This window comes from Martes martes (assembly GCF_963455335.1).
Source record: "Martes martes genome assembly, chromosome: 7".
Taxonomy (NCBI): domain Eukaryota; kingdom Metazoa; phylum Chordata; class Mammalia; order Carnivora; family Mustelidae; genus Martes; species Martes martes.
In genome coordinates, this window is record NC_137894.1 from 57,347,231 (window position 1) to 57,371,927 (window position 24,697).

General features: G+C 39.9%; 1 protein-coding gene across 1 annotated transcript; it reads left to right on the plus strand.

The window, feature by feature from the left end:
* Positions 1 to 1,154: 1,154 nt before the first annotated feature.
* On the plus strand, positions 1,155 to 23,146 carry TMCO5A (transmembrane and coiled-coil domains 5A; the record flags this gene model as incomplete). The annotated part of the gene is made up of 12 exons (XM_080809412.1): positions 1,155 to 1,269; positions 1,836 to 1,880; positions 2,882 to 3,031; positions 3,449 to 3,572; positions 3,959 to 4,009; positions 4,732 to 4,803; positions 7,976 to 8,032; positions 8,422 to 8,481; positions 16,260 to 16,324; positions 17,428 to 17,485; positions 19,482 to 19,522; positions 22,948 to 23,146. Exons 1-12 carry the CDS (start codon positions 1,163 to 1,165, stop codon positions 23,144 to 23,146), a joined length of 1,029 nt encoding a protein of 342 aa, XP_080665538.1. The 5' UTR covers positions 1,155 to 1,162.
* Positions 23,147 to 24,697: the final 1,551 nt, after the last annotated feature.

Sequence of the window (24,697 nt, forward strand, 5' to 3'; positions counted from 1 at the left end):
AACAAGGTGGAAACAGCTGTACTGGGTGTTAATCAAAAGCCACCTCCCAAATAGCAGGAAAGCTTATATCAAGGACCTTAATTTGCCCCCAAGGCCCTGTTTTTACTTTGATTTAGCAGGACAGGTCTCACTAATGGCAATCTGTTGTCTTCATCCCACACAAGGCCCCAAGCTTGAGGTTCTGCTGCTCCTACGGGCTTGCCTTTGGTAGCCCCTCAAGGAGAAAACCTCCCCAGGAAGGAGATAGATAGAGCTTTATTTTTATCCCAGTTAAAGTCTCTATCCAATACATTAATCGCTACAATAACCTTGGTCCAGGGCATTTCCTGGAGAAGCTATAACCAGCTGGGGTTAATGAACTCTCCCTACCATTAATTCCTAGGAGAGGCCATTGGCCTGAATTGTTACTTAATTACTCTTCTGTGTACAGCTTCATAAAGCAATGAAATGCCTTCTTTCAGGAAGAAGGGAGATGGTAATGGGGGTCATCAGAGGCCATTAATTTTACAAATAGTTTGTTAGAAACTACAGTATGTTAAGAAGTCACTCTGGCCCACAAATCAACTCAATGCAGTCCTTATTAAGTCAAGATCTGAAACTTCCAGGTTTCCGTGACTAGCACACACACAAAAAGTTACAAATTGTGCAGAATCTGGCCAAAATGTACCTACCAGATAAGATAAATTTACTCATTTATTTTGTTGCTTGTCCCATCTCTCCACATACATAACCTAGAATGTAAACTCCATAAAGGCAGGTGCTTCAGGCTACTTTGTTCACTCTGTCTCCCTAGTACTTAGAAGAGTGCCTGGCAAAAAACAGGTGCTCCTTCAAAGTTTCAGTGTTTGTTGAATGAGTGAGTAGTGAGTTGGCTACTTTATGGGATTGGGATGCTGGTGTTAGGACCCAGAGCTCCCACATGAGTCACATTTGGACAAGGAAAATGCTCAGTCTGCCAGAGGAATACAGACAGAGGCTATCCCTTCAAACTGCCTAGAAATCAGATCCATTGAAACTACCGCCACCAAAGGAAAGACTCAGTCATGAAACATGTATCCATCTAGGCTCTGAACTTGGCACAAATGATGAGAAACCATTGCTACCCACCCTACTGTGACATACTGCCCCACCCATCCTATGTCAATAGCAGACTCATGACCCAATGGAAGGTTCTGAGATTCTATTGGATGGTTCTAGTGGGGAAAGATTAAACTCTTCAGAAGCTAACAGACTAGGGCAGAATCAAGAAGACCATATATTAGAAGGGAGGTAGAGTTTATTGGAGAAAAGGAGGCAACTAAGTACCAGAATAAGCCACATTATTTACTACTGCTTATTTTTTCTGAGTCCTATTTAATACTAGAGATCTTAATATCTGGAGATCCTAGCAGAAGCCAGGCGAGAAAGCAAAGAGATTATTTTTCAGGGCAGTTATGCACATGTATCCATGCCCATGGGGTGTTAAGAAAAGCAGATGGGCATAGAGGAAAAAAAGAGATTTAAGAACAATTGATGACCGCTATTGATTCTTATTGCCATGTATATATTTCCAAAGGATTTTGTGTTGGTGAATCATCTCAGTACTAGCAGGATATATATTGAATTTTCCAGCATTATCCCTCTATCTTCACCATATCCTTACTGAAGCATAATCATATCACGAGCAGAAGACTCAGAAGGCTAAGTTTTGTTATGTCCAAAATGTAGAAGTGGGAGGGAGGAAATCAGTTAACTTAATTTTATTCCTATCTTTTGGGACTCTCAGCCAGTTACTGTGTTTTATAAACGGACCTATTTCACCTGATTTATTAGATACATCTCTGCTGGTATTTTAGGGAATCTACAATGGAAGAACACAAGAACACTCAGCTAGATTATGAGTAAGTAGTTATTATGCAAAGCCACATCCAAGGACCAAGGTATGAAGCATGACTGCTGTTGATTCCTTTCTTCATCTTCTAGTCTCCCTCTTTCCATCAGCTCCTATCCATCCATCCTTCACTGCTCTCCGCCCCAAGCACCCCATTGCCCTCCTGAAGTGATAGCCATTGCAAATCCCCCATCCAAACCAGCCCTTCCAAGGTAGGACTTTTCTATGCCAAAATCATCCCTCATGCCTACTCAAAACAAAAGTCTCTCTGCCTCACTATCTTATTTCTAGTTAATTATTTTAGAGAGAAACCAATTACTTAAGCGCCACGAAAGAAAATGAAAAATTTATTGAGAGGTTCCCATGTGCCAGGTAACTTTCTAGACTATACTAGCATTAAGTTACTATTATTTCATTCAAATTTACTTCAAAAAAGATGTCTGCATTCGTAAAAGTGAATGCCTGGATTACTTCTGTGTGCTCAGTGGAGTGACTCCCATAGTAGATTCTCAAGCTTTACAGCAGGCAGTGGAGAAGTTTTCAGATGGGGGAGGTGGGAAAAGACCAAGCCCTAACTGGTGGTGGAAACTTCTTGTGGCTCTGCATAAAGCAGGGTCCAAGCATAAATTATGTACCTGCTACCCAAATAGAAGTACTTGATAAAAGTGTATAGCATCGTGAACAATTTGAAAAACCGCTCTCTCCAATGCAAAAGGCTATTTAAGGAAGCAAAACTTCTCCTGGAACCAAAGTGGAGGTGCACTATAATGCTGAGCACTTTGGCTGAGAAAGGCTGGGTAAAACCTCCCTTGCTGACTGAGTTAAGAATTATTGAAACAAATTGTAGAGCATAATTAAGAAATGCAATTTCCTAAATATAAAAAAGGAAAAGTACACTACCAGAAATAGCCAGGCTAATGAGTTACATGTCTTCTAGATATCCTCTTTGGTCCAAAGGTTATTGATCTTAAGATAACTGGCCCTTGTTCATTTGGGGGACTGAGTTTATAGGTCAGAGAAAGTGGAAATCTTAAGATTGGTCCAGTCAAAGAGGAACATTAACAGTTTGAACATGGACCTTGAAAGGGATATGCAGAGAATAGATGAAGCAAATCAGGAACTTCTTCTCAAAATCCACGAGAAAGAAAACGAGATTCAGAGGTAAGTGTTGGGGCTTCATGAGGGATGTTCCTAACCCAAAGAACTGGGTGGAGGAAATGAAACACAATTGAATTTTCCAGCTTACTCTGGGGACCTGTATCTTATATATGAAAAGAGTCTCTTCTTCATTCTTTGGTGTTTGTCTATGTCTCAAACCCTGAAATACAGCAATTTTCAAAAAGAATCCTAAAAGAATGAGTGATGCTTATCTGAGCTGAAAGAACACTGGGGTGTTTGATGTGGAAATCACGGGAATCTTGCTTATCTTTAAAGTGATTCTGATCCTAAGGTTCCAGGAAAGAAAGGATTTCCAACTTGAGTTTTGTATTTATTATCATTGAAGTACCCTTAAAACTGACATGTGTTTTCCCAGTTCGAAGGCTGCCATTCCTCATAGTGTGTGCTTATGTTATCCAGGCTGGAAAGTGAGATCACCCAGACCAGAGACTTGGCTGAAGATGAGGAGTGGGAAAAGGAGAACTGCACCGCAGTAGAGAGGGAAAAAGCCTTGCAGGAGCTGGAAGAAGAAACAGCCAGACTTGTAAGCAAAAAGCAGGGAAGAGCAATTTGATAGGTTTGATTCCTCAGCACTGTCAGATAAAATAGTCTCCCCTTTTTACATGCAAAGAATAGTCAACTCCAAAGTCATGGCAGATTGTGTTCTTCCATGGGAAGGGGATGTGTGGAGGGTAGGGTTTCTCTGGTAATATTTAATATTAGGAAGGCCTGCATGTGGACATCTCAATCCCTGGTAAGTTGGTGTATCCATACTGAGATCAAACCACAGGTCCTTCACCTGCCATTATGCAGGAAGGTACAGTTACTTCAGGAAAACATCTCTGTGATGAAATGGAGAACAATCAACTGAATAAAAACAGATGATGGTGCGCAGATGCACACTTATACTCTGCTTCTTTTTCTCAACAGGATAGGAAGAATGAGACTCTGGTCCACAGTATAGCAGAACTTCAAAGAAAGGTGGGGTGCAGCTCTCGTGTTCCTGGGTGACCCCTAGTTCATCAAAGAGGCAAGGGAGGGGAAAAGATCATGCAGAATCCCACATGTCAGAGAGACCTGTGCTGGGGATGGCTACTACTCCTGCTCTGTTCTCCTGAGGCTGAACCTCATGAACTAAGTGCCATGGCTTTGGCCTGCAAGTGTCCAGTGAAAGGAGTGCATAGGGTATTCCAGGTAGTCTGTGATCCCATGGCTTCCTCATTCTATCACAAGAAATGGATTCCAATGGACACTCTGTTGAAGGGATTGACTGGGACCCTTATGGTGAGAGGTCAATTTTACTTTCACTAGAGACTTTTAAAATACTTAATGCCAAAAAGTTACCTCTTCTTTGTCCAGGTATTCCCTCTACCTCAACTCCCAGTCAAAATACAGTGGGCTTCTTTATGATTACCCTACTTTCTGACCCATGCCTGGAGCCCTGAGTAATCCAGCCTGGACTAGGGGGTTCAGGGAAGTACTCCTGCTTTGAGCAAACTCTATTTGGTGGTCAAAACTAATGAGAAGATGGAGGTAGAACAAAGATGTTCCCAAATATACCAAGTATCCACCAAGAGACCATTTCCTGGCAGCTTTAATCAAGGCCAAGTTATTGGCCCCACAGAGAATATCTTTGTCTTCCATATTTTTTAATTTGATATATTTTTTACTTGAAATCTATTTTTTTCTAATTGAACCCACAGCTTACAAGAAAATCACATAAGGCAACCAAGTGTGAACAAGGCAAAACAAAGGGATCCCCAGAAGAGTCAAAGGTAAACAAAAAAGCAATCTCGAATGGGTTTGGGCTCCATGACCAGGAAACAAGCCTTCAAGTGGAAACAACTGTCAAAGGTAGGACAAATTCTTTGTAGTTTCAGCCATGACAGTCTTAAGCCTTGGCTGCTAAGTGCTGAATTCTCCTCTGCCCTTAGTAAGTAATTTCAGTCTGAAGCCATATATTTTTGTTCTCTCTCCATCAAAAAGAGCAGAACACAAATGCACAAATACATATTAATATTAGAGGCAGCTGAAGTCCCTCATTTAAATCCTGGCCCCAGAGGTACTTACAGAGGATATGCGAAGGTGGGCAATTTAATCAGTCCCTCCAAACCTCAGTATACAAAATATTCTTTTTGGAATTCTAAAACATTAAAGGGTCACAATTTTAAGGTGATTATTTAAAAGTCTGGCTGAAGTGAAGCACATGTATGAATTCACAGGCAGAGTTTGGATTTGTAAATCTACTGTGTGCTAGGTAATTTACACATCCTGTCATTGACTCCCATCCAGAAAAGGATTCAGTCAGTTGGTCCTTCAAGTACAGAGTGACCTCTGCTAAGTGCATCATAGAGTGCTTAGCATTTCCTTAGTTGTGTTCCAGAGCTAAGAACATGAGCACAACCACAACCCATATGATCAAAGATACAAGATTTAGACTTTTTTATTCAAAGAGCAGATAAAATTCTTACTTGATCATTTCTGTAGGATTATCTCTTTGTCCTTGCCTTACCTAATCTCTCTTTCTCTTCTTTTTTAAATATTATTATTACTATTATCATTATTATTATTATTTAGTAATCTCTATATCCAACATGGGACTCAAACTCACGACCCTGAGATCAAGAGTTGCATGTTCTTTTGAATGAGCCAGCCAGGTGCCCCTTGTTTCTTTTTTCTTAAACTGATAGTTATTTTTATATATTTAAGAACAAATAAAGAGAGAATTCTTCAGTATAAAGATAAAAATTATGTTTCACTACCTAACAGTATAATATACAATGGGCTTTTAAATAGACTGTCCCTATTTCTCAATCTTTCTTGCTTCTTAAACCCACATTTAAGCCCATACTTAAGCCTACACTATGTGCATGAAGCCTCCAAAGATATGGACACACTGAAAATAGAAAATGAAAGAAGAGGGCACTACTGCCCTATGTTCTGTTGGACAAATCAGTGTTGATAGCAATTAAAAAAAAAAAAAAAAGAGGAAGTCCAAAGCCACCAAGTAAGCTTGCTTGGGCATGCCCATCCAGGAAACTTACTTGGGAAGAAAGAAATCAGGACTCTGTGTGTATCTCGGGAATAAATTGGAACTAAGTCTACAAAGTTCCTTGACTACCCTTGCCATAACTCTGCAACAATCAGGAGATTAATGTTCTTCCTTCTTCTGCTCAAAACGTGTTTTTCTAATGTAAGCCTGCCAGAATCTAGTGGTGATACTTTTAAGTCTGGCTATACTGGCCATGTCAGGTGAGCTGATTCCAACAGACTCTAGATAGAAAGTTCCCAGCACAATAACGGCCATTATTTTCCTGGCAGTTCTCAGACCAGCCCTAAAGCGTTCCAGACTATTATCAACCCTTTGAGTTACTCCCTTCTGCCCACCTATTTTGTAGAATTCTCAGGTGGCATCTCTAATTCTACGAAATATATATACATCATCTCTGTTGCTTCCGTTCCTCCTGCATGCCAGTGATCAGTTCAGTAGTCTAATAGGATGCCTACTTCAACAACTTGTGACTCAGGACACTATCTTTAAAATACAGCCCTTAGGGTTGCCTGGGTGGCTCAGCATCTGACCCTTGGTTTCAGCTCAGGTCATGATCTCAGGGTCCTGGGATCAAGCCCCGTGTCAGACTCCAGGCTGAACACATAATCTGCTTGAGGATTCTCTCTCTCTCTCTCTGTCCCTCCCTCTATGCTCACTCACTCTCTGTTTCTCTCTCTGAAATAAATAAATAAATCTTTAAAATATAGCCCTTACCAAGTGAAAGTCAGAGAAAAACAAATACCATACGATTTCATTCGTATGTTGAATTTAAGAAACAAAACAAAGAAACATACGGGAGGGGGAAAAAAGAGAGACGGAAACAAACCATAAGAGACTCTTAAGAACAGAGAACAAACTGAGGGCTGATGAAAGGGAAGTAGGTGGGGACGGGGCTAGATGGTTGATGGGCATTAAGGAGGACACTTGTTATGATGATCACTGGGTCTTGTATGTAAGTGATGAATCACTAAATTCTACTCCTGAAACCAATAGTATTGTACTGCATGTTAACTAACTAGAATTTAAATAAAAATTTGAAAAAAAGTAAACAAAAATTTTCTGTTTGAAATACAATAAAATAAGTAAAATACAGTCCTTAGCACATTTGGTCATTTGGTCCTAGATGTAATTGTCTGAAGGGGAAAGGAACTGTGAGAAGAGTCCAAACATGAAATAATGGTAGCTAGATGAGAGTGGGAACAACAGAACTGAAAAGGGAAAGGAGGAAAGACTGTAATATGTCCCCTCTGCTTATACGATATATCCCAAATGCATCTACTCCTCTCTATCTACTAGTACTATAACTACCACCCTTTTGAAAAACACTCTGAACCCTCACCTGGATGCTAAAGTAGCCTCCTAACTGATCCTCTTGCTTTTACACTTACCCCTAAACAATACACGTTCCACACACAGAAAGAACTTTTCTTTAGAAAGAAAACAAACCAAATTGTGTCTTTACAACTTCAAGCTCTCTTCCGGCTTCTCACTGCAATTAGAATAAAGAATCAAACTCTCTAGAAGCTATAAACCCCTATGTAATCTCATATGTGGCTACCTTTCCCACCTCACTTCATTCTAAACCAATCTCCCCTAGGTTCCCACCACATAACTTCTTCGAATATGCCAAATTTGTGCTATTTCACAGTCTTGGTCCTTGCTGTAATCTCTGCATGGGAAATATGTCTTCCAGTACTCCATTTGGCTAATATTTACCATTTAAGTACAAACTCAAGAGTCATCTCACCTTAAGTTTGAATCCCCTCCATTAAAAAGACATCTGAAATTGGTCCTGAGGCACTTGAACCACCTGTAAGATAACCTTGAAGATCCCATTTCAGAATGGAACCCCACTTTTGCCCGGCTGAGTTACCAGTCTCCTTCGCTTTCTGTAGGCCAAGTTACAACAGCTGGAAGCTTCCTGTGCAGACCAAGAGAAAGAGCTAGCCAAGGTAATGACAATAACTTCAATGCTACTTCTCCCAAAGGAAGGAAATCTTGACCCTTGGTCACACAGTTTGAAGGAATGTACTAGACTGTGTGAATAAAGTCTCCCAGATCACCTTCTCTTTAACTAATTTTTATAGGATACCTTCCATAATCTGTATCAATAAATTAGTATCTATTTTTCTTCCAACTATCCCCAAATAATTATCCTTGGGACCATAAAGTATAGCTTGTTTATCCTTTAAAAAAGATATGAGTTTATATGTACAGAAATACATATTTAGAACAACTAGAAAAGCACATTTAGGGCCTAGAACCTACGAGGCACCAAGTACACTACTGTTCTTATAGCAATTTACTGAACAAAATTTAAGACTGAATTTTGGCTTCCCAGGTAATGGAAGACTATGCATTTGTGGCTCAGCTCTGTGAGGATCAGGCCCTCTGCATAAAGGTACAGTTTCTCAGTAAAGGGATAGCAATGGGCTTGTTAGGGTACAGGATGAAATGAAATCAGGCTTTTTAAAGAACACTGCAACAACATTAATTCTTCAAGGTGGCATTACAAAGGCTTTTAGGGAGGATGACTACCACCAGAATCATTCTATTAGTGCCCTAGTCTCATAAGTTCTGTGCTCTTAAATTAATAATGAGCGGGGGAGACAAGATGGCGGGGAAGTAGGAGGAGGCGCCTTTTCAACCTGCACCCTAAAGTGAGCTGATTACCTACCAAAGAACTCCGATCACCCATGAAATCAGCCTGAGATCAGAATTATACACGTCTGGATCTCTACGGGGGCCAGAAGACGCCAGTGGGCAGGTAAAGTGGAGTGAGAACGTCGGACTGATATCGGAAGATAAACAAAAGGGGGAGGGAGCCACCAGAGGCGACCGACTGGAAAATAATACCCCAATACGAGAGTGCCCGGCATCTGGGGACCAGCATTAACTTGGAGTCTTGTTGAAAGCTCTCAAAAGAGCAAAGACTCGAGCGGGGAAATTGTGGGAATCGGGGCGGATAGGGATAGGGGCTTAAGTCCCCAGACCCAGGGCAGCCTCCCCTGGCGCTGACCCAGAGAGTGCGGCGGAGAAACCTGGTCTTTGTCCCGGAGCCGCCAGTGCGCCCGAGAACGGGTGGAGTCCGGCTCCCATGAGGGGCTGGGAGCCACACCAGATGGCAGAACGCGCACCTTACTGGAGATGCGCGCGTGCCTCAACCTCCCCTGAGAGAGGTGCACGCCCAGCCTGGTGTTCTGGGACCCACGCGGCGATAGACCCACGCGGCGATAGAGCCGATAGAGCTGGAGGCGCTGCGCCCCAAACCATCCCCTGGGAGAGGTGCGCGCAAGACCTGAGCTCTTAGCCCCAGCCAGCGGGAAAATCTCAGTGTGCGATTGCGGCTTGGAACCTCTCTGGCGGTCTGGAGCTGCCCAGACAGCCACAGCTGCCTTGGTTTTGCGTACAAGCAGGAGATCCTGCGTCCCCAGGGACCGTGACTCAGAACCTGCTCTGCCAGCGGCCCAGGGGCTGCAGCACCTGCAGGGGAGCAGACTGAGGCTTCTCTCTGAGAGGGAGGTTGGGGTGCAGTTTTCTTTCCTCTAAACCTCCAAAAACCATCAAAAGCTGTCAAGGCGAGAGAAAAGAAGTGAACAAACATAAAAACCTCCAGAGAACAAAAACCTGAAAAAAAAACGTTTTTCTCAGAGCCCACCCCCTTGAGGGGGTCGGGAGGACTTAACTCAGGGAACATCATTGACTGAAAACCCACGTGGCAGCCCCCTCCCCCAGAAAACAAATCAGGAAAAAAAAAAAAAAAAAAAGACTACAAGAGAACAACCACCACTACTTCATAGATACAACTTTTATTTTTAATTCTTTCCCACTATTCTGGTTCATTTTTTTTCTTTTTTTATATAGATAATTTTTTAACCTATTTACCATCACAGTGAGATGTCCAGTACATCAAATTCCATGATAAACTTCTAACCTGAATTTTTTGATACATACACATGTGTTTTTCTTTTGCTTTTCTATTTTCTTAATTTTTAAAAAAATTTTTAATTTAGTTTAGTCCAGTTTATTCCTTTTTTATTTTTATTTTCTAATATTCATATAGAGTTAAACTTCAAGGTAACCCCCTTTCTCCAAGCAATGCTACCCCTATAGGTGAACCAATTTTTAATCCCCCTTTTTCTTAGGAAAGTTGAGTCCTTTAACAAAGATATCAAGATACATCCAGGAAGAATCAAAATAACCTTCCTCGCCCACACCGAGAATCTATAACCATGCTCCCATCTTTTTCTTCTGCCAGTGTCTCTGTGTATTTATGTTTGTCCGGATAGTATATAAATCTTATACTTGGGGTTCTTCTTGACGAGGCTCCTCCTTTTTTTTGCTTATATATATATATATTTTCTCTCGTCATATACTTTTATCAGTCTTTTTGTTTGTCTGTTTTTGTTTGTATACGTCATAAACCTTACCCTGGGGCCCATTTGGGCTGAACCTTCACTTTTATCTTCCCTTTTTTTCCTGTCTCTCTCTCTCCCTCTTTTTTCTTTTTCTTTTCTTTTTTCTCTCATTTGGGTGGGGAATCCTGAGTGCTCAGAAGCGTTCCAGGGTGCACCTTGACTGCACCACGGTCAATACATCCAGCTACATCTGTCCAGTCATCTCTCACCAAAATGACTAGGAGGAGGAATCCCCAACAGAAGAAAAATACAGAGGATGGGCCTTCTGCAACAGAGCTAACGGCTATCAACATAGACAATATGTCAGAAAGAGAATTCAGGCTAACAATTATCCAGGCAATAGCTAGGTTGGAGAAAGCCATGGATGACCAAACAGAATTGATTAGGGCAGAATTGAAAGCGACCAGAGAGGAGGTTCATAATGTTAGGGCAGAGCTGAAGGCCACCAGGGATGAGGTTCACAACGCTCTCAATGAGTTCCAATCTAATCTAAATTCTCTAAAAGCTAGGGTAACTGAGACAGAAGATAGAATTAGTGATCTGGAGGACAAACAAATAGAGAGAAAGGATCAGGAGGAAGCCTGGAACAAACAGCTTAGAAGCCACGAAAACAGAATCAGGGAAATAAATGATGCCATGAAACGTTCCAACGTCAGAATTATTGGAATCCCTGAAGGGGAGGAGAAAGAAAGAAGTCTAGAAGATATAGTGGAACAAGTTTTTCATGAAAATTTTCCCAATCTTGCGAATGGAACAAGTGTTCATGTACTAGAAGTAGAAAGGTCCCCCCCCAAGATTATAAATTCAAAAAAAACATCCAGGCACCTCATAGTAAAATTGAGGAATCATAATTGTAGATACAATCTCTTGAAAGCCGCTAGGACAAAGAAGCTCCTTACATACAGAGGAAAGCCCATCAGAATAACGTCAGACCTGTCCACAGAGACCTGGCAAGCCAGAAAGGGCTGGCAAGATATATTCAGGGCACTAAATGAGAAGAACATGCAGCCAAGAATACTTTATCCAGCAAGACTGACATTCAAAATGGATGGAGAGATAAAGAGTTTCCAAGACCGGCAAGGCTTGAAAGACTATGCAACCACCAAGCCGACACTGCAGGAAATATTAAGGGGGGTTCTATAAAAGAGGAAAAATCCTAAGAATAGCATTGAACAGAAATATAGAGACAATCGACAGAAAGAAAGACTTCAAAGATAACACAATGTCAATAAAAACGTATCTCTCAATAATCACTCTCAATGTGAATGGCCTAAATGCACCCATAAAACGACACAGGGTTGCAGATTGGATAAAACGACAGGACCCATCCATATGTTGTCTACAAGAGACCCATTTTGAACCTAAAGATACACCCAGACTGAAAGTGAAGGGATGGAGAAGCATCTTTCATGCCAATGGGCCTCAAAAGAAGGCCGGGGTAGCGATTCTCATATCAGATAAATTAGATTTTAAACTAAAGACGGTAGTCAGGGATACAGAAGGACACTACATCATTCTTAAAGGGACTATCCACCAAGATGATCTAACAATTGTAAATATCTATGCCCCCAATATGGGAGCAGCCAATTACATAAGAAAACTATTAATCAAGATAAAGAGTCATATTGATATGAATACATTAATAGTAGGAGATCTTAACACACCTCTCTCAGAAATAGACAGATCATCGAAGCAGAAAATCAATAAAGAAATAAGAGCATTGAATGATACATTGGACCAGATGGACCTCATAGATATATACAGAACATTCCACCCTAAAACAACAGAATACTCATTCTTCTCAAGTGCACATGGAACCTTCTCCAGAATAGACCACATACTGGGTCACAAATCAGGGCTCAACCGATACCAAAAGACTGAGATGATTCCCTGCATATTCTCAGATCACAATGCTTTGAAACTGGAGCTCAATCACAAGGAAAAGTTCAGAAGGAACTCAAATACCTGGAAGCTAAAGACCACCTTGCTTAAGAATGCTTGGATCAACCAGGAGATCAAAGAAGAACTTAAACAATTTATGGAAACCAATGAGAACGAAGACACTTCACTCCAAAACCTATGGGATACAGCAAAGGCGGTCCTAAGGGGGAAATTCATAGCCATCCAAGCCTCCCTCAAAAAAATTGAAAAATCCAGAATACACCAGCTGTCTCTACACCTTAAAGAACTGGAGAATCAACAACAAATCAAACCAACTCCACACGTAAGAAGGGAAATAATCAAGATTAGAGCAGAGATCAACGAGGTAGAAACCAGAGATACAGTAGAACGTATCAACGAAACTAGAAGCTGGTTTTTTGAAAGAATCAATAAGATCGATAAACCATTGGCCACACTAATCCAAAAGAAAAGAGAGAAAGCCCAAATTAATAAAATTAAGAATGAAAAGGGAGAGATCACAACTAACACCAAGGAAGTAGAAACAATCATCAGAAGCTATTATCAACAGTTATATGCCAATAAGCTAAGCAACCTAGATGAAATGGATGCATTCCTGGAAAACTATAAACTCCCAAAATTGAACCAGGAAGAAATTGACAACCTGAATAGACCGATATCTAGTAACGAGATTGAAGCAGTGATCAAAAACCTCCCAAAAAACAAGAGCCCAGGACCTGACGGATTCCCTGGGGAACTCTATCAAACTTTCAAAGAAGAAATAATACCTATTCTCCTGAAGCTGTTTCAAAAAATTGAAGCAGAAGGAAAACTTCCAGACTCTTTTTATGAAGCCAGCATTACCCTGATCCCCAAACCAGGCAAAGACCCTACCAAAAAGGAAAATTTCAGACCGATATCACTGATGAATATGGATGCTAAGATTCTCAACAAGATCCTAGCAAACAGGATCCAACAGCACATTAAAAAGATTATCCACCATGACCAGGTAGGATTCATCCCTGGGTTACAAGGATGGTTCAACATTCGCAAATCAATCAATGTGATAGAACAAATCAATAAGAGAAGAGAGAAGAACCACATGATCCTCTCCATTGATGCAGAAAAAGCTTTTGACAAAATCCAGCATCCGTTCCTGATTAAAACCCTTCAAAGTATAGGGATAGAGGGAACATTCCTGAACTTCATCAAATCTATCTATGAAAAACCCACAGCAAATATCATCCTCAATGGGAAAAAGCTTGCAGCCTTCCCATTGAGATCAGGAACACGACAAGGATGCCCACTCTCACCACTCTTGTTCAACATAGTATTAGAAGTCTTAGCAACAGCAATCAGACAACAAAGAGAAATAAAAGGTATCCAGATTGGCAAGGAAGAAGTCAAACTCTCTCTCTTCGCAGATGACATGATTCTTTATATGGAAAACCCGAAAGACTCCACCTCCAAACTACTAGAACTCATACAGCAATTCAGTAATGTAGCAGGATACAAAGTCAATGTCCAGAAATCAGTGGCTTTCTTATACACTAACAATGAAAATACAGAAAGGCAAATTAGAGAATCGATTCCATTTACTATAGCACCAAAAACCATAAGATACCTCGGAATAAACCTAACCAAAGAGGTTAAAGATCTGTACTCGAGGAACTACAGAACACTCCTAAAAGAAATTGAAGAAGACACAAAAAGATGGAAGACCATTCCATGCTCTTGGATGGGAAGAATAAACATCGTTAAAATGTCTATACTGCCCAGAGCAATCTATACTTTTAATGCCATTCCAATCAAAATTCCACCAGTATTTTTCAAAGAGCTGGAGCAAATAATACTAAAATTTGTATGGAATCAGAAGAGACCCCGAATTGCTAAGGAAATGTTGAAAAACAAAAATAAAACTGGTGGCATCACGTTACCTGATTTCAAGCTTTACTACAAAGCTGTGATCACCAAGACAGCATGGTACTGGCATAAAAACAGACACATGGACCAGTGGAACAGAGTAGAGAGCCCAGATATGGACCCTCAACTCTATGGTCAAATAATCTTTGACAAAACAGGAAAAAATATCCAGTGGAAAAAAGACAGTCTCTTCAATAAATGGTGCTGGGAAAACTGGACAGCTATATGTAGAAGAATGAAACTTGACCATTCTCTTACACCGTACACAAAGATAAACTCGAAATGGATAAAAGACCTCAACGTGAGACAGGAATCCATCAGAATCCTCGAGGAGAACATAGGGAGTAACCTCTTTGATATCAGCCACAGCAACTTCTTTCAAGATATGTCTCCAAAGGCGAAGGAAACAAAGGCAAAGATGAACTTCTGGGACTTCATCAAGATAAAAAGCTTCTGCACAGCAAAAGAAACAGTCATCAAAACAAAGAGGCAACCCACGGAATGGGAGAAGATATTTGCAAATGACAGTACAGATAAAAGGTTGATATCCAGGATCTATAAAGAACTCCTCAAACTCAACACACACAAAACAGATAATCATATTAAAAAATGGGCAGAAGATATGAACAGACACTTCTCCAAGGAAGACATACAAATGGCTACCAGACACATGAAAAAATGTTCATCATCACTAGCCATCAGGGAGATTCAAATCAAAACCACATTGAGATACCACCTTACACCAGTTAGAATGGCCAAAATTAGCAAGACAGGAAACAACGTGTGTTGGAGAGGATGTGGAGAAAGGGGAACCCTCTTACACTGTTGGTGGGAATGCAAACTGGTGCAGCCACTTTGGAGAACAGTGTGGAGATTCCTCAGGAAATTAAAAATAGATCTTCCCTATGACCCTGCAATTGCACTGCTGGGTATTTACCCCAAAGATACAGATGTAGTGAAAAGAAGGGCCATCTGTACCCCAATGTTTATAGCAGCAATGGCCACGGTCGCCAAACTGTGGAAAGAACCAAGATGCCCTTCAACGGATGAATGGATAAGGAAGATGTGGTCCATATACACTATGGAGTATTATGCCTCCATCAGAAAGGACGAATACCCAACTTTTGTAGCAACATGGACAGGACTGGAAGAGATTATGCTGAGTGAAATAAGTCAAACAGAGAAAGTCAAGTATCATATGGTTTCACTTATTGGTGGAGCATAACAAATAATATAGAGGACAAGGGTAGATGGAGAGGAGAAGGGAGTTGAGGGAAATTGGAAGGGGAGGTGAACCATGAGAGACTATGGACTCTGAAAAACAACCTGAGGGTTTTGAAGGGGCGGGGTGGGAGGGTGGGGGAACCAGGTGGTGGGTATTAGGGAGGGCACAGATTGCATGGAGCACTGGGTGTGGTGAAAAAACAATGAATACTGTTACGCTGAAAATAAATAAAAAATTAAAAAAAAATTAATAATGAGCACTTTTTCCTATTTATAATCCTGATAACCGCAGGCACCTGCCCAGTGGTGAAGTGCAGTGAGAAATCTGGAGTAGTGGAAGGCTAGGGTACTGGGAAAGGAGACACAATGGCAGTGGGAATACCAACCATTCACATGACAATGTAGTGAAAACATGCTTAATATGATTAGAAAGAGCATAAAGGGGGCGCCTCAGTTGGTTGAGCGACTGCCTTCAGCTCAGGTCATGGTCCTGGAGTCCCGGGATCAAGTCCCATATCAGGCTCCCTGCTTGGCGGGGAGTCTGCTTCTCCCTCTGACCTCTTCCCTCTCATGCTCTCTTTCTCTCTCATTCTCTCTCTCTCTCTCTCAAATAAATAAAAAATAAATAAATAAAATCTTTAAAAAAAAAAAAAAAGAAAGAAAGAGCATAAAGCTTCTGGCTAGTAACTGTGGTTTCTTTTATTTCCCTTTGAAGAAGTACCAGGAAACGCTGAGGAAAATAGAAGAAGAACTAGAGACTCGGTTCCTTGAAAGAGAAGTGTGAGCTTTGGCAAAGGAACATCCTGGTTTTAGTGGTAACTCCATCTCAGCCTGGATCAGAGCAAACTTTTCTCTGACCAAATCCTATTCGGAATTGAGTGAGCCCCAACACCATATAACCTTCCCCTCTCTTAGCGAACTGGTTGACCCCCACAAACCACACCCATATCAAAATGCAGGTCCTCCCATCTTTCTTAAAAGACTGCAGAAACACATCTTCCTTCATAATTTTATCACATTACCAGTTATTTGGGTTTATATTAAAGGCAGGAACACATGCTGTAAAAAGGGTTACTGGTCTGGTACCTTGATAAAGAAAGGCATTCCTTTAATTTTTTCAAAAAGATCTTAAAATTAATATCACCTTTACTTCCCAAAAATATATAGAAACTCAACCATATGGAATAGACATGAAACTAATCTGTAGATACAAACTAGGACTATCATAGTAAGAAACCAAATTATATACCATATGAAACTATGAACATTAAAAATTAGAAATAAGAGAGAAAAGCCCCCTCCAAAAAAATTAATCCTTGATTTTGTCAAAAGAGTCTAAATAGTGAGAAACTAAAGCCAAAAACCTCACTTTCATTTCCTGACCCTCTCTAGAATTTAAATCTTAAATCAGTTGGGAAGTATTTCCATTTACTAAATATTTTAGAATCTTGGGATCAAGAAAAAAAGACCTAAACTGCACATAGCCTCTAAGTAAACTCAGTCCACACTGTGGCCTGGAGGCTAGAATACCAGGACTTGGAGGTCCCTGCCCCTAAAGAACACCTTCAAGTCTCCTGAGATCCTTCCTGAACATAAAGTGTGGCTTCATTGCTAAGCCAAGATTTTAGAATGGGGCTGCCCAGTGGAACTTTCTGTGCTATCCAGTAGCCACTAGTCACCTACTGAGTACTTGAAAGATGACTATTGCGACTGAGGAATTGATTTTTTTATTGTCATTAAATGTAAACAGTTACATATAGTCACTGGCTACAATAGTGGACAGTATAGCTTTAGAATATAAAACTATTTTTAAATAACAATGATGTAGTATGAATATTTGTATGTACTTTATTCAGTCCCTATCTTGGTTCTTTTTCCCCTAGATCAAAAGTCTTGAGCATGAATTTTGTAAGAAAAGAGTCTAACAGCCAAAATCATAAGGTAAGCATTTCACTCCACCTTCAGCTTCTCTCAGTGTCAATGCCTTCAAGGGAGTTTACAAAACACTCTCAGCCACCAAACACATACCAGTTTTCCCATGTGCATTTTCTAAGAATCCAAGAATAGTATAGACATAATTCTAAAGCATTCCAACCCTAAACACACAAACAAAGAAGATGCTATGAACAATGATCTTCCCTCTCTTAGCGCTATCCAAATAATGTATTCTCAAAGAAACTAGCCTAAGACCTCACAGAGTTCCGAGTGGAAGCAAGAAGGAACATTAACTGAGGGTATGCTGTATGGAGAGGAAGCCAACACAGGACACATATACCACTTCTCCCATCTCGCAGAATCACAGTGCTCTTTTCTGGTGATCCCAACATGGTCCCAAATCTCTCACTACACAGAGCACCAGGGCATCCATCACCAGCTAATCTAACCCATGAGATAAAACATGAGAAGTTGGGGCACCTGGGTGGCTCAGTGGTTAAGCCTCTGCCTTCGGCTCAGATCGTGATCTCAGGGCCCTGGGATCAAGCCCCACATCAGGCTCTCTGCTCAGCGGGGAGCCTGCTTCCCCCTTTCTCTCTGCCTGCCTCTCTGCCTACTTGTGATCTCTGTCTGTCAAATAAATAATTTAAAAAAAAAAACATGAGAAGTCATTACTTCTTTATGATTCAGCTTCAGTATCTGTTCATATTTAACACCATGGTGCCATTAGCATATATGCAGAGATCTAAAGGACACAGAGTTGGATGTAGAGCATCAGGCCTCTTGGCCTGCTTGGCATCTTGTGGCAGCAAGTATGTAGGGCAAAAAGATAAAACATTTGTTAGACTTTAATTTTGTAAGTTATATTTAGAGCCAGAATTGACATTCACCAGAAATTTTATCATTGGATATATGGTCTTCATAATGTCAGAAAACAAAAAGTCATCTCTCCGTAAAAAGCAAATATCCACAATGAACCATTGTCCCTGGGGTCACCCAGATGTTTGGATATATATTAGACCACATTCACAGTGACCATGGTTCCCACTGGGAAGTCATGGGTCACTCTGGTTCCAACCTTGTATATTATACAAGTCATTCTAGTCCCAACCTTGCATATTATACAACAAACAAAAACAACACTCCAGAAATTAACTGGACCCCACCTCTCTAGAACCAAGCTTACCATGCTCCCTGATATATCCTACTGTCTAGCCCCCAATGACTCATCAAAGCATCCCTTCTCACCAACTATTGGAGAAAAAGCAGAGTTGTTGTCTTCATCAAGATTACCAAAGTTCCGTGATGGTTTGATGACCTATGATGTTTGAGCAATCTTTACAGAGTCCGCCTGAGCAACCGACCAGTTGACATGCTGCTCAAGTTACAAATTTGTAACCCAAGAGGTTTCTTTCTAATTCTAATTCCGTGAACATCATTTTCACAATTTGAAAATGTGACTGTAATTCCTCTTCATTTTTTATCTCACAAGGAAGCTAAAAGGAAAATGAAATAACTGAGAAAATATTTTGGAAGAGAGATGCCACAGAAATCCAGGATATATCCTCATCTTTACATTTTTATAGCTCTGAAAACTTCTTTTAGAATATATTTATACGGTTTTTATAGCTTATAAACTTTTTTAAGGGTTACTGATTAAGAAGGAGGTAAAAGCAGAGTTGAAAGAGCCCTGAATGCAGATTTGGAGGACCCAGGTTCCAAGCCTGGTCCTGCCACTTACTAGCTGTATGACACATCTTACCTTTTTATGCCTCCATTTATTCCTACCAATAATAAAAAAGTGATACAAAATTACACACACACAAACACACACACACACATATATATGTAGTTGTCTTAAAAATTCCATCTGTTTATGCATATAAAAAATTGTTAAGACATTATCTAAATATAACATTAACTAATAGCTCACTGAATATTATTTGATAGGGATGATAGCTCCCAGATATTGCTTATTTATCCATGTCCTTTATTCTCCCAGGATCATTCTCTACAAAAGAAGGGAATATGGTTCTGCAAAAGGTAGGTAAATATGTTTGAGTAAACTTCCTGGAAAACTGGGAGTTCCATTTAGCCATCCTGGAAATAATAAAAATAAAAATAAAAATAATAAACTCTAGACAAGGAGACCTTTGTATACACACATACTCCCAGAGTGAAGTCAAAAAACTAGTGTCATTGATGACTATGTTTCTCAGTTCTAATGTATGACTTCCTTGTCCAAAGGCAATTCCTAATCTCAACTTCCCAGTTTCAGAAATGAATAGCCTAGTAGTAATCAGAAACAGGAATTTTGTCGCCTAAGAGAAATATGGCAAACTGATACTCCCTTTTCCCTTTAACAATCTGAATTAGCTTGATGGATCTGGTTCTCCAAAAACATCAGTAGATTATGAATGGGAAGATCCTTTTGTGGTTTATAGGATGATGCATGGGGTTTCACACTATTATGTCAGATGTTCCTCCCCCCGATATTGTTAAAAAGTCAACATGTTACATTAGAAATAGTAGAAAACTTGTAAATGCACATATACCCCAGCCTGATAGTAAATAAGAGAAAAAATGATTGTGAAAGAGAATCATACCCAACAGTACCCAGCCCATAATACTTGTCAAAAATACTTGTTAAACTGAGTAAGAGCTCAAGATTCAAACAATCAAGTAGATATTAGTCCTGAGGGAATCAGTGTGATAGCAAAATAAACTGGCATTCGATGAAGCCCTTGAATTTCCAAAAAAGGTCAGATTATGTTCAATATAATGTGTTTAAGAAGGCACAGAGAGACATATATTCAAAGTGGTACGAAATATGATTTAGAAAGAGTTCCATCAAAATGGCTAACAAAATTACTGGTGCTTAAATGTCACCTCCAGTTGTCTGGAAAACTTGCTTATGGGGGATACCCCCTCATACCAGATAAGAGAAGTGTTACATATTTGGATATCCTGAAATACAATGTTCTCAGAACAGCTAGCAGAATTTCCTTAGAACTCCCAGGCTGCCTTAGCCTGTAATCTGACACCAGTGCCTTACATGGAACCGCCCATGTGGGCTCCCAGAATAGGAACTGTCTGCCTTGAAAGAGTTGGTATCCCGAAGAGAACCTGACAACATCCTAAAAGTCTAGCTCATCATATCAAACTAAAAAGGTCTCTCCTCTTGCTCTGTTCCAGTATCCTATGGGGCACTGGTATATTGGGTACTGACTCAAGAAATAAGAAAGCTGGATTATTCCTAAGATTTCTGTGGGAATATCATCCCAGAACTTTTTCATGAATACTGTATTTAGCTTCAAGGAGAATACTAGGAAGAGGTTTGTAAAGGGTTTCTCATTTTAATTCTGACCAAGATGCTGTACTATAATGAACCCTGCCTCCTGTCACCAAGATCAATTCTAGAGAAAAACTTCAGGAAACTGGTGGGGAAGGGGCTGTTTTTCACTGGTAGGAGGAGGTAGGTAGTGAATTTGTTCTGCAGCAGGCAGCAGCCCAGCACAGCTGGATTAGGGTAATACAGGAAAGGAAAAAGTAGAGATTCCCTTGTGCAAATCAGAGTAAAACCACAAGGCCAAAATAATTCATCAGTTAAAAAAGAAATCAGGACCACCACAGAGGAATTTATAGAAATTAGGAAACATTAAAAGTAACATGAATGAAAGAAAAGAAATACCAGGATCATGGATAGAAAGCCATAATATCATAAATATGTCAATTCTCTTCAAATAGGACTTAGTTCAGTTCCAATCAAACTGCCCTGAAGGTTTTCATTACATTAAATGCAGTTATTCTAAAATACACTCTATATAGAAGAACAGAGTCAAAAACAACCTGGATAATTCTTAAAAAGAGCAAGGAGTGGGGAATATGTGTTCCCAGATATCAGGACTTATTATGAAGCTGCAGTAATTACAATAGAGTGATACTGTCACAGGAATAGGAAAATCAATCAATGAAATAGGAACAGTGCATATAGAGAACTTCAATATGTGATGTATGACAGTGATTATATGCCAGAGAGGAAAGGAAAATTGTTCAATAAACATGGTAAGGGGAAAAAAGTAGTTATCCAGATGAGGAAAAAATGAGATTGGATCACTACTATACAGAATATTTAAAAAGCGAGGCCAGATATATTAAGGACTAAATGTCCAAAAAAAAAAAAAAAAAAAAAAAAACCTTTAAAATTTGGCATCAGTTATCTACTGCCACACAAAAAATGGTCCCAAAACTTGGTGGCTTCAAGCAACAAACATTTATATGACAGTTTCTGTAGATTAGGAATCTGAGCCACTTAGCTGGGTGGTTTTAGTCCATGGTCTATTATCAGGTTGCAATTAAGATGTTGGCCAAAGTTAAAGTCAGTGGAAGGCTTGGCTAGGCTGGGGGATCTAGTTCCTCCGTAGCTTACTCATACATCTGGCAACCTTGCAGCTTGTTGGCAAGAGGTCTCAGCTCTTCCTCAGATGGAGCTCTCCACAGGGCTGCTTGTGTATCCTCACAGCATGACAGCTGGCTTCCTCCTAAGAGTAAGGAGCAAACTGCAATGCCTTTAGTATGTAATCCAGGAAGCCACAAACTTCCATGATACTCTATTCTTTAGAAACCAAGTCATTAAGTCCCGGCCACATGCTGAGGAAGAAGAGTCTCTTGAAGGGCATGATACCAAAGAATGTGTGGACATATTCTAAACTATCATAAAGTGTTAGTAGAAAATAGGAGCATCTTTTAGGCCTTGTTGTAGGGAATTGTTCTTTAAATAAGACCAAAAAGCATTGATTCTAATCAAAGATTGATAAAATAGACCTTATTAAAATTAATAACTTTTGTTCTTCAACACCTTAGAGCAAGTAAAAGTTTTAAAGTAGAGAGAAGATATTCACAGTACACACAGTGGAAAAGGATTGAAATCAAGAACATATAAAGAACTTCTACAAATCAGTAAGACTAATCCAAACAACCTAATAGATAAGTGGGCAAGAGGAAACACATAAGACCTGTGAACAGATGTTCAGCATCATTGTTCACCAAAGAAATGCAAATTAAGACCATTACTTTACACCCATTTGGCAAAATTTTAAAAATCTGATGCTATCAAGTATGGGAAAAAATATGGACTGACAGAAACACATACCCTGCTGATGGTTACAAACTGTTGGCAATGCTTTGGAAAACAGGATGGCGAAACAGAAACAAAAGGAAAAGAAAAGATAAAAGAACAAAATAATTTCAGATAGTGATAAATGTTCAAAGAAAATAAAACATGGTAATGGAAGAAAGAGTAACAGGCAAGCCAGCATATGGGAAGGAGCTGCCTTTACAAGACGTTGTTGGTAATAAAGACAACAATTTGAATAGCAAGAAGGAGCAATGCATGCCTTTAGGAATGTTTTATTTTGTTCCTGGTTTTCTAACCTCTGGTTAACATTTTCTTAACTTTTTCTTTTCAGGATTTTTCAATATGTCTTTTTCACCACCCTATTTTTCATCAGACTGCTGGGCTACTTGTTTTTCCATATAAATTTTATAAATCCAGATCTCCTTATCAACATACTGCCCAAGATACTGAGCAGGGACATCCTGTGGAAACTAAGATGCTTCCTCTTTCCATCTCTCACACTTGAGACAGAGGACATGTTACCTCACTGATCCCCAAGAAATATCCTTGAGCAAAAAAAGGCAAGTGGTGTCTGAGTCTGTAGCCTAAGAGACGGCGGGATTCGTGGAGAGAAAAGGTTTCCTTCAGTTTTCCCTTGAGGTCTGTCTACTTGATTACCTTCTCTTTCCATGTTGTCTTTCCAAGACTGACCTTGCCCGGGAAAAAGCTCTGTCAATAGATTTCTAGGACTACAGAAAAGCTAAATGTACCAGATAGTAAACAAACTAGACCATTTTTAGAATAATGTCATAGATGCTAAGCAAAGTTAGAGTTGACCATTTTTTCTAGAAAAATCTTTAAAATCTGAAAGACTGGATTCCTGCCTGCAATGCAAAAGATTGCTCACTACTTACATTAGAATTATTTGGTTACAAATGACCTGAACTTAAACTAATTTATAAATTCATAGAAAAAAAAAAAAAGCGGGGGTTGGTATATTGCCTAGTGCAACTAAAAATCTGAGGTTCCCAGCATGGCTGGATCCAGAAGTCTCAAAGCAAGATTAAAGGGGTTTCACCACTCTCTCTTTGAATTGGCATTCTCCTTTTAGTGGCAAGACACTGCCAAAAGCCTAAGTCCCATAGTACAAGATTAGCAGCCTTGGCAAAATCAGTCTTTTCAACAGTTCCAGGAGAAAACTTCAGAGAAACTGCCTTAGCTGGGGCCAAGTGCCTACCCCTGCCCGACACTCCTTGCAGCCAAAGAAATGGGAGTACTCTGATTGGTCAAGCATGAATCCATGAATCATACATCCATTCTCCTAGGGAGGCAGATAAGAAGAAAAGAGACAAAGAGGTGTTCTAACTTGGTCTTAACTGGTCTGTTTGGGCAACATCTCTATACATCTACATTCCAAAATAATTGTTCTCAAAATGATGGGTTCATACTGCTCAAGATTTGAGAGCAGAGGGAAAGTAAGAGAAAAGAGAAAACGAAGAAAAATTAAATCCCTACTGCTGTATAGTGTTGGGGATATAAAGATAAAGAAGGTAAAAAGAACAAAAAGGTAAGTCACGTGCATACATGATGAGTCCCACAATAGAAAAAAAAAAAAAAAAAGGAGGAATTAATTCCCCATGCCTATGCCCAATAGAAGGTACCATCAGATCCAAGGATTATGCTAGCCTGAGAGGAAGAATGACAGGCCAAGCACTAAATAAACCATGTGTCAGCAAAGCCATTCTCTACCAAAAGACCTAAAGCATCTTCTACCCTAGATGGATGTTTTAAAATTGAGCAACTCTCTTTCTTGACAAGTTACCTAGAATCATAAATTACTTCTTAATCCCAGGCTTCAGAAAACAAAACAAAACAAAAAAACCTTTCTCCTGGCAATTATTACAGTAAAATACAAAACACTTGTAATCTGACAGTACAAACAACTCTGAGTTATTTACCTACCACCGTAAATGGAGTTACCTTCCACCATGTCAATAAAGACCTACACTGCATGCACCACTTATTCCTACAGTGAATGGCAATGGAATTTTGGGATCCAGTGGAAGCTAGCAGTTTCTTCCCGCTGGATGACCTATACCACG